Source organism: Cyanistes caeruleus, chromosome 3, assembly GCF_971803275.1.
Source record: "Cyanistes caeruleus chromosome 3, bCyaCae1.hap1.1, whole genome shotgun sequence".
NCBI lineage: Eukaryota > Metazoa > Chordata > Aves > Passeriformes > Paridae > Cyanistes > Cyanistes caeruleus.
Genome location: NC_141703.1, coordinates 59123107 through 59136008, shown reverse-complemented (window position 1 = coordinate 59136008; position 12902 = coordinate 59123107). Strand labels below are relative to the sequence as shown.

The 12902-nt window shown below is 41.5% G+C and overlaps 1 protein-coding gene across 2 annotated transcripts in view; it reads left to right on the top strand.

The window, feature by feature from the left end:
* Positions 1-5624, top strand: part of VWA8 (von Willebrand factor A domain containing 8) — a 180513-nt gene extending 174889 nt beyond the window's left edge. For both annotated transcript variants that reach the window (XM_086881203.1, XM_086881201.1), the window contains exons 44-45: positions 1157-1395; positions 3745-5624. In XM_086881203.1, the coding sequence (XP_086737329.1) occupies positions 1157-1395; positions 3745-3853 (348 nt within the window). In that variant the 3' untranslated portion in view covers positions 3854-5624. The remainder of the gene's footprint in view (positions 1-1156; positions 1396-3744) is intronic.
* Positions 5625-12902: the final 7278 nt, after the last annotated feature.

The window sequence follows — 12902 nt, the reverse complement described above, 5'->3', positions numbered from 1 at the left end:
ATGCTGGTAATTAAGGATATTATGACTGCAAAGATGAAATTATAGGCAGCTGACAGAATGCAAAACATGAGGATGGTAAAATAAATACAAGAAAACAAAAATCTGTGTATTTGCATAAAATTGAAACAGGACCTTTCAGAGACATGGTAGAAAACAAATTGTGCCAAAATAGTAGAAGCTGGGTGTGCCTTATTCTGGACTGCTGCACCCTAAACATGTCATTTTGACTACCTGTCAAAGGATAGGGGAAGTTCGAAAGATTATGCAGTGATATAGATAGCTGTGTCCAAATCATGTGATATTATTAGTGCATAAGTGACTCATTCAAAACTGTAGAGGGATAGCAGGTCAGTGATTTAGTCTGGTACCTTCAAGAAGTTATGCATCACAGTAGCATTGGGAAAATGTGTCAGTGCTAAACTGGAAACATGTTAAATCACAATGGCAAGGTGAGTGTATTCACCAAAATTTTTTTCTGTAGTAGGATGAATTAAAATTGAGTATATTGTAGGATTTACCAGGTTTGCAGCTTGATAGGCTAGAAGCATGTATTTGAGCTTCCTTCAAAAACTGTTTTTAAAATAGCTTCTTTGATTATAAGAAGCTGATTTAGTAACATCTAAAATTCCTGGCCTTCTACATAGATAACAGCTTCCTCAATTAATATGGTGTATTTATTTTGTAACAACTCAAACAAAATGTTTTATCATTTTTAAATGTGACTGCCACTGTCAGGAATCAGATATTTGATAATAACTAAGACACTACTAGGATTTGGAAGTCCAGTGCAAATGACGAACATGCAGGAGCCGTTCATAGCATTAGGAAACTAAGCCCTGTTTTCTTCCTAAAATACATAGGAACGTATCTGTTCAAACTGCAGCTGACCAAAGTATTTTACCTTCCCTAAGGCACAGTCTAATTAAGTCCCTGTGTGGGTTTTGATTGTTTGACTGTGTTTTTAAGAAGTGCTGCCTGTCTTAAAATATGACATACTGTGTACAAAAAGCTCCATCTTCTTTTGTATCTGGAGCATTTCTGATGGATCCCCTAATACAGAGGTACCGAGTATTTACTCCCTCCAGTGCTAGCTGAAATGAATGCTTGCTCCTAAAGTCATCTTACATGTTTCCATGTGGTTATGCTGTGCACACAGACCATGCATGCCCACGCTCAGTTCTGCATGAGTGGAGACCATACCTTGGAAGGGACAGAACATGCCATTCGGGAAATCGCCAAGGAGGAGGCCGATGAGTATTTTGTTATCGTCTTAAGTGACGCAAATCTTGAGCGTTACGGAATTCAGCCGTCAAGGTTTGCACAGGTCTTGACCACCAACACTCAAGTCAATGCTTTTGCCATATTTATAGGATCCTTGGGAGACCAGGCAGATAGGTAAGCGTGTTTGGTTTATGGCTAGTACTGTTTGCTTTCATTCAGCATAAATCTAAACTGTGCTTTTATTGCGGTATTTTTGTTCTCCACTGCAGTGTTGGTCAAAGTATCATAAAGTCATAGAATGGTTTGAGTTAGAAGGGACCTTTAAATACCATCTATTCCAACCCTCCTGCCATGAGCAGGGACTTCTTTCACCAGATCACAGTGTTCAAAGCCCCATCCAACTCAACTTAGAACACTTCCAGAGATATGGCAAACGCAATTTCTCTGGATGATCTGTGCCAGTGTGTCATCACTCTCATTGTAAAAATTTCTTCCATATCTCCAATCTAAATCTACCCTCTTCCAGTTTAAAACTGCTACACCTTATCCTATCATTACAGGCCCTGGTGAAAATTCTCACCATGTCCTTATGAGCCCCCTGTATTTATTGAAAGGCCTCAATAAGACCCCCCTAGACTTTCCTCTCCAGGCTGAGCAACCCCAACTCTCTCAGCCTGTCTTCATAGCAGAGGTGCTCCATCCTGCTGACAATTTTTGTCTCCAACCTGTCCACGTCTTTCCCATGCTGAGGACCACAGAGCTGTACACAGCACTCCAGGTGGGGTCTCAACCCAAGTGGAGTAGAGGGGCAGAATCCCCTCACTCACCCTGCTGGCTGTGCTGCTTTTGATGAAAGAAAGCCAGAGTACCATTGGCTTTGTGGGCTGCAAGTGCACATTGATGGGACATATCGGAGTTTTCACTCATTTTTTCTTACCGTTATCATTATGAATGTACCGGCGCGAAGCTGTAGCTTCTGAGTTGAGTCAGGGAAAGACACTGGCTTGTGGATCCTGCAGACATCCCTTATAGCCAGCAAGTTCAGAATAATCCTGTGCATCCAAAGGGAGCAGCTGATTCCATCCTCCTGCTGCAGGATGTGCACTATACCCTTATGTAGTGACACCATGTAATCATAATAGAGATGTGGTGCATTTGTTATTGCCCAGTATATGGTTCCAGTGTGTGTAGACCTAAGAAAAGAGGTTAAAACAAAAGATGCTGGTCTTAACTGGTCTTCCAAACAGCCAAAAATTTGACTCAGATATTCCCCTTGTGTTAGAGACATAAATTCTTTGGAATGTCTGAGACAATATGCCTAAGTTTAGTTCTACTACATAATTTCACTTTAAAATGTTTGAGCACAAGGGGGAAAAAATAAAATGTTGTGCCAGGTGTTATTCCAGGTTCCACATCCACTGAGAACCAGTACCTGCAGCAAAAAGCTGGTATAGCCACAACTATCAAGTATCTTTTCTGTTTCTGTTTGAGTCCTCAACTACAGGAAAGCGAGAGAAATCTGAAAGGGAGCTGGTGCTCAAGCAGTAAAGGGTTGAAAGATACAACTGCACAGACACTGTGAGTTGTGGCTGCAGGTCTGTACATCAGAGCTGTGTTATTCATCAAAACAGACTCCATTCTAGAAGATTACAATTACAGAAAGTCTCTTTACTTTTGATAGAAATTAAAAAAAGAAAAAAAAAATCTTTGACCATATCCTGCTGTGTAAGAGATCTTATAATGGCCTAGTTCACTGGGTATGGAAAATGCACACAATGCTGCCAGTGAAATGCATTTCTATGTATGTGGAAGTGCAGAATTAGACAAAGCCTCCCTGTAACTTCTGTGGGGGAAGAAGGGAATTCTCTGTTGCAGCTTTTTTTTAAAACTAATTTTAAAAGTGAGAATTTACTTAGCATTGGAGGAATAGTGTAGAGCAAAATCTCTTGTCAAAAGCAGAGAAAAAAATAAATCCCAAGCCTGCTAACTGGACATGAGGGAGATGAGGTTTGTAACATGCATTTAATTTGACATTTAAGGTTGGGTTAAGCTGTAAATAAAAATGTGTCAGGTTAATATTGGCAGAAGAATACACTTCTGTGGTATCTGCAGTGATGTCAAAGAAGACATACAAAGACCACTGTTAGAATAATTTGATTTGTTGAACTGAAAGAGCTGTGGGTTCATAGTAGTCAATTTAGGATAAGTATCTTCATTTCCAATGTAAATCTGTACCTGTCCTTAGCAAACCAGTTGTGGTGATGCCTCATGGGATCACTGGTACCTTGATCAAAATGGGTTTCTGGCATGTCAGAAAGAGGACATGGGTAGAAATTTCTGGAAACACTCTTGTTTGTGTTGCTGAAAGGAACTCTATGCCCTACCTGCCCTCAGTGTTTTCTCCCTTTCTTGCTTTCCAAACCTTTAATTGCATGGTGACAGCAATGTGAGGAATTCTGTCCTCTGGTAGGGAAGCTAATTTGAGGTGGTAATTGTGTCTTGTCCCCTCATTCTGCTCCTTAGGCTGCAGAGGACACTGCCAGCAGGTCGGTCTTTTATTGCCATGGATACCAAAGAGATCCCTCAGATTTTGCAGCAGATCTTCACATCTACCATGTTGTCAAGTGCCTAAGCATCACTGATGGCACCAGGTGTGAACTCAAAGAGGAAACCTACTCCTGCTGGAGGTACAAACCCAAAAGCTGAGGATAAACACAATTATTAATAAAATACAAACCCTTCTCTAATCAGCCAAGCAGCCATAATCTACATGACGTCCAGGTGTAAATTTTCCCCCAGAATCTCTTGAGGGATTACAAAGAGCTGCATGGGGGCAGAGGATGGCAACAAAATGAATGTTTTTCCAGAGGGACAAACAAACAAAGAACAGTCTGTGATCATTCCTTTGCCTGCTATGGAATCATCTCACCCTGTTTCATTAAACATGGTTCACTGAGATTTGGTAATCCTGTGCAAGGCACAGATCCAGGCAATCTGTGTCAGTGTTTCGTGTGCATATGTTTGAATGGGTGGTTAACTCCATCTCTGATTTAAACAGCACTGCTCTTGCCAGGCAGGAAATCCTTCCTTCCTTTCCTGTTGCTTTCTTGTCTTGATGGGCATCAGGGCTTCACCCTGCTGCTGGGAACAATGGAGCAGTTTGGAAACACTGACTGTCACATGTAAACATTCATTATCTGATCAGGCACGGTGCTCCAACTTGTCAGATCTAGAGAAAGTGGCTGTTAAGAAGTGAAGCAGCACAAAAATAGATTGGTTCAGTTCTGCCTATGAAAAGTAAGAGGAAATGGTCAAAATGCTCTTAAGAACCCAAGAGGCAGCGTTTCCAAGGAGGGAATTCCTGCCATGTCTCCTTTGCACAGCCAGTGATGCTGCAACCACCTCACTGTTACACAGAATCCCTGGGATGGCCACAGCACATGGGGGTGACTGTTCAATCAGGAGACAAAAAAATTACTTGTGATTTGCTAGAGTAGGTTCATGGTCTGTTTTTCGCGGATCATTTGAAGGTGAAACTGGAAGAGAGGTTTAGGCATGAAAAAATAAGTTGTTTTTTTTTTTATAAAGGAAGAGAAAAAAGTATTTTAGCAAGATATCTGTGTTAGAATGTACTTAATATCCAAGTCAATTGCAAAGACTTATTCTATGATTCAATCAGCTGGTGTTTGTCCCATGAGGCAATAATTCCTCTTATCTACTAAAGAAGAGATATTTTGTAGTTCTTTGGGAACAGTGGAATACTCGATGCATTGAATGTATGATTTAATTAAGCTGGTGTGGGGGATGTGCATCATCACTGATACTCTGCTGATATTAGAGAGTAACCGAATAAAAGAACATTCAGGAAGAGCGCTTATAAAAATCTGAAGGAGGAATTGCAATTCTTTTAATATTTTTCCTAGTTCTGCAGTTGATCAAGCAGCACCTTGAGCAGTATCTTCAGAAGGGAGGAGGCAAATTAATTTGGTCTCATTAAATACAACCATTGCTGTTTTAAGCTTATGGTGGTCATTCTTTACTTCATCAGTCCTGCAGCAAAAAATCTTAAGCAGAGCATCAAAAATGTCCGCTGTTTAGGATGTTTTAAAGTCTGATCAGCTTTCAAACTCTTAATGACAAGAGGGGACGGAAAACATTTTTCAAAGTCTTGTTTGCATTGTTATGATAACTATATAAGTGAAAACAAAGAAATTGAAGATGCAGTTCCTGTTTGGAGAGAAAGGAATTGGGAGGAGAAGGTTATCCCTGGCTGGGACAAATGCACTTGTACGCACATACACACAGATGCTGCTACTAAGGGGAAGTGCGCTTCAAAATAAAAGTATCTTGGTCCTGTAAACATATGATGAAATACTATATGCAATAAAGAATTGATACATTAATAAGGCTCTTACTAAATGTGTGTTTACATGGAAATCCCTTTAGCAAGTCTGCCTTTATTGCCAGCAGTCCTGATAAAAATAAGCTTTTTCTTGTAATTAATTAGCAAATGCACTGTACACTTTCTACCTGACCTGTGTGGACAAACTTTCTCACCTCAGATTTACATGCAGTAAAATACTGCTATCTTTAACATAAAAAAATTAGTGTTATTTAAGGGAAAAACTGTGATTAATCCAGTTTTAAATATTTTGCTTGATTTTGTCTCTAAATTATACTTCATGTATAAGAATAATTTACAGTTACCTTTCATTACAGTTACATAATTTACAGTTAACCTTTCTGTAGTGTTTGGTTTTATTCTTTGTTTCAGGAGATGTCTGTTGTGTTTCAGCTCTTGTTCCTTGGGCCTATAGAATACAGCCATGTCCAGGGCCAGGTCTGGCCATGAGGGTGGGTGGAAGTTCTAAACCTGCCCTCTTTCAGTTTCCCCTTGTTCTGTTGCCACATGCCCTTGTAAAAAGTCTCTCTGCAGCTCTCCTGAGCCCCCTTTAGGTACTGGAAGGTGCTGTAAGGCCTCCCTGGAGCCTTCTCCAGTCTGAACAACCCCAGGTCTCTCAGGCTGTCTTCACAGCCTGGAGAGATGGCCCAGCCCCCTGACTATCTTGATGTCCATCCTCTGGACTCACTCCCACAGGTCCGTGTCCTTACTGTGCTGGGGCCCAGAGCTGGATGCAGCACTCCAGGTGGGGTCTGTCAAAAGTGGAGGGGAAGAGGTACTGCAGTGGATTTGGAGAGAAAGTGAGAAGAAGTGAGTAAAGCTTTTTTTAAAATTTTCAGCTCAGAAGGGAAGGGTTTGGATTTTGGCTTTAATAATATTTCATTGCAGAACATATTTGACCTGACAGTGTCTCTCTAAATTATAAAAATTCAGGGCAAAATTTTCCCCAGGCCATACATCTCTCACCTGCTTTAATGCCCATCGCTACCCCAGGGAAATCAAAGCAACTGTGCTTTTCCCTGTCTCACCAGGACTTGCAGTATTATTTCACTGCTCAAAAATTCAGCAAACACTCCTCTTTCATGTTCCTGGGATTTGCAGAGCTTCCCAATATGCATTTATTTTTAATTAGTGGAATGCTTAAGAGTAACATGGTTTTGTCTGGCTAACAGCACCAGTGGCTGCTCTCATTGCAATGCAGGCACCAGCTTTGTCTGTCACTCATCCCTTCTGAAAGCGTGTTAAGGTATTTTTCATCTCTTCTCACAGTTTAATAAGGCACTTTTGCACTCATCAGTTTTTATGGAAAGGCCCTGTTTCAGTGAATGAATAGAGCTGCCAGTTGGAGCAGGACCTGACCTATCACTAATGCGTTAATAGAATTAGTCACATCAGCAGTAGTGATTTTAATTACCTCTTGTAATGCAGATTTTGGTCTAATTCTGTTTCTATATGTAATGTGTTCATACCCACTAGCCAGTTAGTAACACTACACAGTCTTTTAGGATTATTATTTAACTTGGTGCAAAAATTTAAAAAAAATAAAAGAAACCAGAAAGTCCAAGCAGATGAGATTTCAGTCAGAGCAAATGCAGGTGATGTCTCACTCAGGCATGTGAGATTATTTACAACAATTTGTAGCAAACAAATCCTCCTACAAAAATATAGCTTGCAAGGCAAACTGTTCAGCTGAAGGATTTCCTTTTCTAGGAGACAGACTTTACACCACCAAAATAAACAGGTAACAAATTGCTTAATTCAGAAGTGGTTCTGTTTTTGAGATTGCTATGTTAATGTGAACAGCATTGTCACTGAATAAAATGTTTAAAGTCAGCTACATTTTCTGGGAAATAGGTGTATGTGGGAAGATTGCAGAAAAGATTCTACATTCTCCAGGATGAAGGTGATGGTGGGTATTTTTCAAAGACAAGGACAAAATTATAAAATTTGAATATCTTAATTTTCATGACCATCTATTCTCCACTTTTTGACAGGACAAACATATGAAAATGAAAATCTATTTTTAAAAAACAGATACTTTAACATTACTCACAACATCCTTAGTCTGAACATCTGGCATGACTGCATGCAGAAAAATTCTGTGTATCAGAACACAGGTCTACTACTACACTTGTGCTGTGATCCTAGTCAAGAAAAATCTCATTGCAGTAAATATACGGAGAGTTGGAAATGTAAAAAAAAACTAAAATTTCAGATATTGACCCTGTTTTTTCCATCCATCACATACAGTTTTTCTTTGGATGGGCTGACCTGTGCAAATCCAGGTAGGGCTGGAAACTAGACCCAGACTCTGGTTGCCTGAGGCTGTGGATCCCTTCCAGCTGGGTGAAATCTGGCACCAGTGTTCCCTCAATTCCAAAAGAAACATAAGGAGAGAGACCAAAAAGAAGAAAAAAGGACAAATTCCTCATTTTCAACCTGCTCAGCTTTCTGAACTGGCTTGACTTGAGCACCAAAGCAGGCACGATCAGGATGGAGGTGAGAAAAGCAGATGAGGTAGCCAGAGACACCTACCAGGCACAGCCACAGCAGTAAAATTACCCCTATGGAAAACACCAGTGCCAGGCCAGGAGTGGGCCCAGGGGAGGCACACTGGGCTCACAGAGCAGCACTGAGGTGCTGCCATGTCCTGGCCAAGCCCCACTGTGGGCACCAAGCAGCACAAACCCACCCTGGCTGAGGATGGGCAGGCTCAGAGATGGAGCTCAGCTGCCAAAGTCGGCACCACATCAAAGCCATGAGGGCTGATCCTCAGGCTTTGGCCCTTCAGCTCTTGTGCTTAAGCCTCCTCATCAGCAACAGGCATCAAATAAACTTCCCAGACACGTGCTCAGAACAAACTGAAGCTTGTTAACCTCATGGAACAGTGGCATGGGGACTAGAATACAACATCTATGTTCCCTGCATATAAATTGCAGGAGCTTTCTTTTTAAACACATGCAATTTCATTCTAGCCAAGCCAAAATTTATTGGTCCCTGGAACCTCTTACTGAGGGTGGAAATATTCACTCAGCACCTATAAACTAAACAAATCTCACAAATATGAAGGAAAAAAAAAATCTTTTTATATCAGAACTTGATACAAAGCCCATTCTTAGCAACAGCCTTTTTCAGTTCAAATCATTAAATGAATATTTTATATGAACTACTCAGGCCAGGCTGAGTGAGATGACAATATTATATGCAGACTGTGGTCTGGAAAAAATCCACAAATAACATTCATGGTTAGGAAAATGTGTTATACTGAAGGGTGATATAAAGAATGGTGTCCCACATATTTTTGCTGTCGTCATGACTAAATCATGCCCCATGCCGTCTGCACCAACATCTGCATTTCAGCTTGGATTGGTTCGGCATGTGCAAGATCACCACTTTGGTTTCCAAGTTTATAATTATAAATAAGTTGGAGGTTTTTAAAGAAATTTATTTGTTAAAAGCAGGGATGCTCCCCTTGAGTGCTGCATTCAGCAGCAGAAAGTGTGGCAGAATTTTGATGCACCAAAATGACCATATTTTTTCAGAATCATCTGAAATCACTCTGCATGTCTCCACTACTCCCTACTGTCTCTAGTTCCCTTGGCTGCCTTCTTCAGGAGGGTGAACAGGGAACACTGAAACTCTGTCCTCCTTCTCTGCTGTACTGAGTACCTCACTGCATCCCTTTAGAAAGTCATGTAGGAGTCATATACTGTGACCAAAACAGCAAAATCAGAGTAGCGATACAGCTGTCATAGTCCCCCTCACTCCCTCAATTTTCTGACATGACCCATTTTCAGTGTGGCACAGTTCCCAGAGAACAAGCCAGATGTGAGAGGAAAAGGGACATCAATTCATCAATACATTTGTAATTGAGGCCCTGGAAAAGGACCATGTTTACCTTTAAGCACAGATTTCATGGGACAAGGGCTGTGCAGGCAGGCACAGACTGGCAAACCAGCCCCTAGTGAGGAGATGTTCTAAACTGGCTGTCAGCTTGGTATCTGAGGGCAGCAATCATATTAGGAAGAGCAAACAGTGGAGCCCATGCTCGCCCAGGGCCATGCTGACCTGGAACACAAGGGTATGCCACACTGCAGCTGCTCCCCGTGTCATCACTGACTTCTCCTCTGCTGTTATCTCCTTGTTTGAAGAGGACAGAGATTGTTTCCTGCTCTTGTTGTGATTTCAAAAATTTGCTGCAAAGGTTGTATCTGAGCACTGAACAGGCATGGACTGATAGAGCAGTGAAGTGGGGGCAGTCACTGTAAGTGCCACTGAAAAAAATTTTTAAGTTGCCTTATTCTCTCTTATTCTCGCATTTTTAAGTCACCTCAATTGCCATTGCACTCAAAAAGGTATCCATGCCCACAAAACAGCAGATTTCCCTCTAAGACCTCAAAACTCTCCTTTAGCACCAGCTCAGAAAAAAAAATATCATCCTCTCAAATCACTCCTCTCTCTGCTGCAAATAGTACTATAAAATCAAGGAGCCTGTGGGGTCTAGTCTTTTGCAGGCAAGATAGGTTGAAAGCAGACAGTCTTAAAACACACAAAATCTGGATTAGTACAGCAGAAGCCCCACACTCCAATATTCAGGAGCCAAGCCCTGAACTGCAGCATCCATACCCAAACATGGGCCAGCATTGATGCTGCTTGTGCACTGCATGCAGAGAAGTAGGAATTATTTTGTTAAAGCTTTGATCATGTGGTATTAAAGCTCTGAAGTCATTAAGGAGTTTATAAAGCAATGAAAACACAGTGTCCTTTCTCCTCTGTTTCATCAACTGAGAGTTTTTATCCTCATGCGTATCACAGATAGATCACTCAGTTAGAACTAGATAGTGACAAAGGTCAAAATATCATTTAAAACGGCATCTTAGAGTGTTAATCCAATACGTGGAATCACAAAATATAAGCAAAACATTTCCATAAATGCATCTGAATGATTTACAAAACAGCTGAAAGATCCCAGTGTTTGCTGAAAAGCAGCTCACAGCCCATTAGCCTTTATCTTCTTTCAATCATCCTTCCTGTGTAGTGCAGCTCCTAAGGGGTGTCTCAGGAGAGACAGGCAGTCTCACAAGTTAAACACAAATTAAATCTCACCCACTGGCACCTGCAAGCCCCCTCCACGAGACCCTGCACTCCCTTCTCAGCCTCTTCCGGACGGTTTGGCTAAAATATTGCACAAGTGGTTTGCTAAAACAAGACACTATAATGCACACCAAGCATCTGCAGCAGGTCTCTGCATTGACACCTAAGCATGACCCTTGCAGAGAACTGTCACATGAGCCTCTGAGGACTTATTGGCACCCTCCACACGGCATCTGCCCCAAAATCCGTTACACAAATTGGAGCCAGCACACAGCCACAGGGGTTTAAAGGCTTCCTACTCAAGCACAGGTGTGTGCCCTCATTAGTGTGCCTCATTTGCAGGGTGAAAAAAAAGGAAGTAGCAGTGTTTCTCTGTGAAAACAAAAAGGGAAAAGATCTTTCCTTTCACCACTGCCACCAAAAATGAAGAGGGAAACCAGGAGAGAAGTTATTTATCTAAAATAAATGAGAGCAGAAATAGATGTGAGGGGCTGGCTAGAAAGAGACAGGAAACAAGTCAAAGCCAAGCTGACACAAACAAAAGCAAATGGCCAAGAATAAGTGTGCCAGGCACAGATTGAGGCAGAAGAGAGCCTAAAAAGGGCTCTTTTCTCTCTCTATTCCTCTCAAGTGCTGTGGAGAGTGGCTCTGAGTAGGTGTCAGGCTCCAGACTTGGCGTCTCCATCTCCCACCCAGCAGCTCTGCCCCAGCCACCCTTGGAGGCCCAGGCTATGCAGGGCAGCATCTCCCTGGGCTTTCAGCTGAGAGCTGCTCAGTGCACGCTTCAGAAAACAAACACACCTCTTCAGAGGGCTTGAGGCCTCCTGTCTGTCAGCTCAGCCTGTAAAGCCCAGCCTAACTTGAGATAATGTGAGACAGCAAACCAAAAGGGCACTGAGTTCTTTCTGTGCCATGGAGGGGTCTGAAAGCAGCATTATTTAACTCAGTGGCTGCTCCTAACAAAAGGCATGTTGTTGCTCTGGATGACTTATTCTAGGAAAAGCATATGTGTGAATGTGGGAAACTTGGACTGGCAAGGCAGTGAAGGTCAAAGCTTAGTCAATTTTTCCTCAAAACAGGAATTCAACACTACATGATTATAAAAAAAAAAACAAACCTCACCAATTCCCTTTGAATCACTCAAGTTTCACACTCTTGTACAAAACTAGGTAAGCATCACTTGTTCCATCCTTAAATATTTTTTAATCTCCAGATTTTCAGGTGGATCTGGACCCAAGCCATAAGGGACCAGTCTCCAGTCCTGAATCCCCAGTTCCCTCCAGACTCCAATATGCACTACTGCTGACTTTCCACCATGTACATAATGAATGATGCAGCCACAAACATTGTCCTCCACTGCCTTAGGGTAACAGCTCCCATCTTACACCATTCCTTCCCATTTCATATCTCCTGCTTTAGCAGGATCACTGCAGGTGGGAAGAATTTGCTGAACCTTATTGATTGAAGAATTAAAACCTTATTGATAGTTGATTGATATTTTCATGTGCGTACTAATCAGCCAGCCTTGTCCACGCTAAGGAGGATGTGTCAGTGTGCTCAAAGTAAGGTGGACATGCCTCCTACAGGAAAGGATGGTGAAAAATGGAACATGCAGAGACTTTCTCAGCTTTAAAGTATTATGATACAGGATTACATGAGGTCAAGACAGGAATTAAGATTCTTGTAACAAACCCATGATTAAAACAGTTTTAATTTAACAAAGGCTAATGCATACAAATATTTAAGTATTTGAGAATCCCTTTCTAGTAACTGAAACTCTCAAGTATCCATCAGTCATGGAGCCTTGGTTAACACTGAAAAATGCCAAAATGAAGCAAACTCCTCAGGGAGTCAAAGACAGAAATTCTATACATAGGCATGAAAGTAACTTGTTCCATTACAGATGGGGTTTGAGCATTACTTTTGTGGTTCGGATGCTGTGGTGTTTGTGAAGACACAGCTGGTAGTGTTGTTTAACGCTTTTCTGAAAAGCTAGTTATTTTATTAATATTTATTTGATCTGTTGGTGATTGCTGCAAAGCATGCCAAGAGATTTGCTTATGGAAAAAATTTAAAGGCATGAGACACCGCATGAATCACATTAACCCCTGCACAGCCAGAGGCAATTATACATGTTTGTACCAGGTTTCACACAACCTAATTACAACAAGGTGCTCTAGGAAAA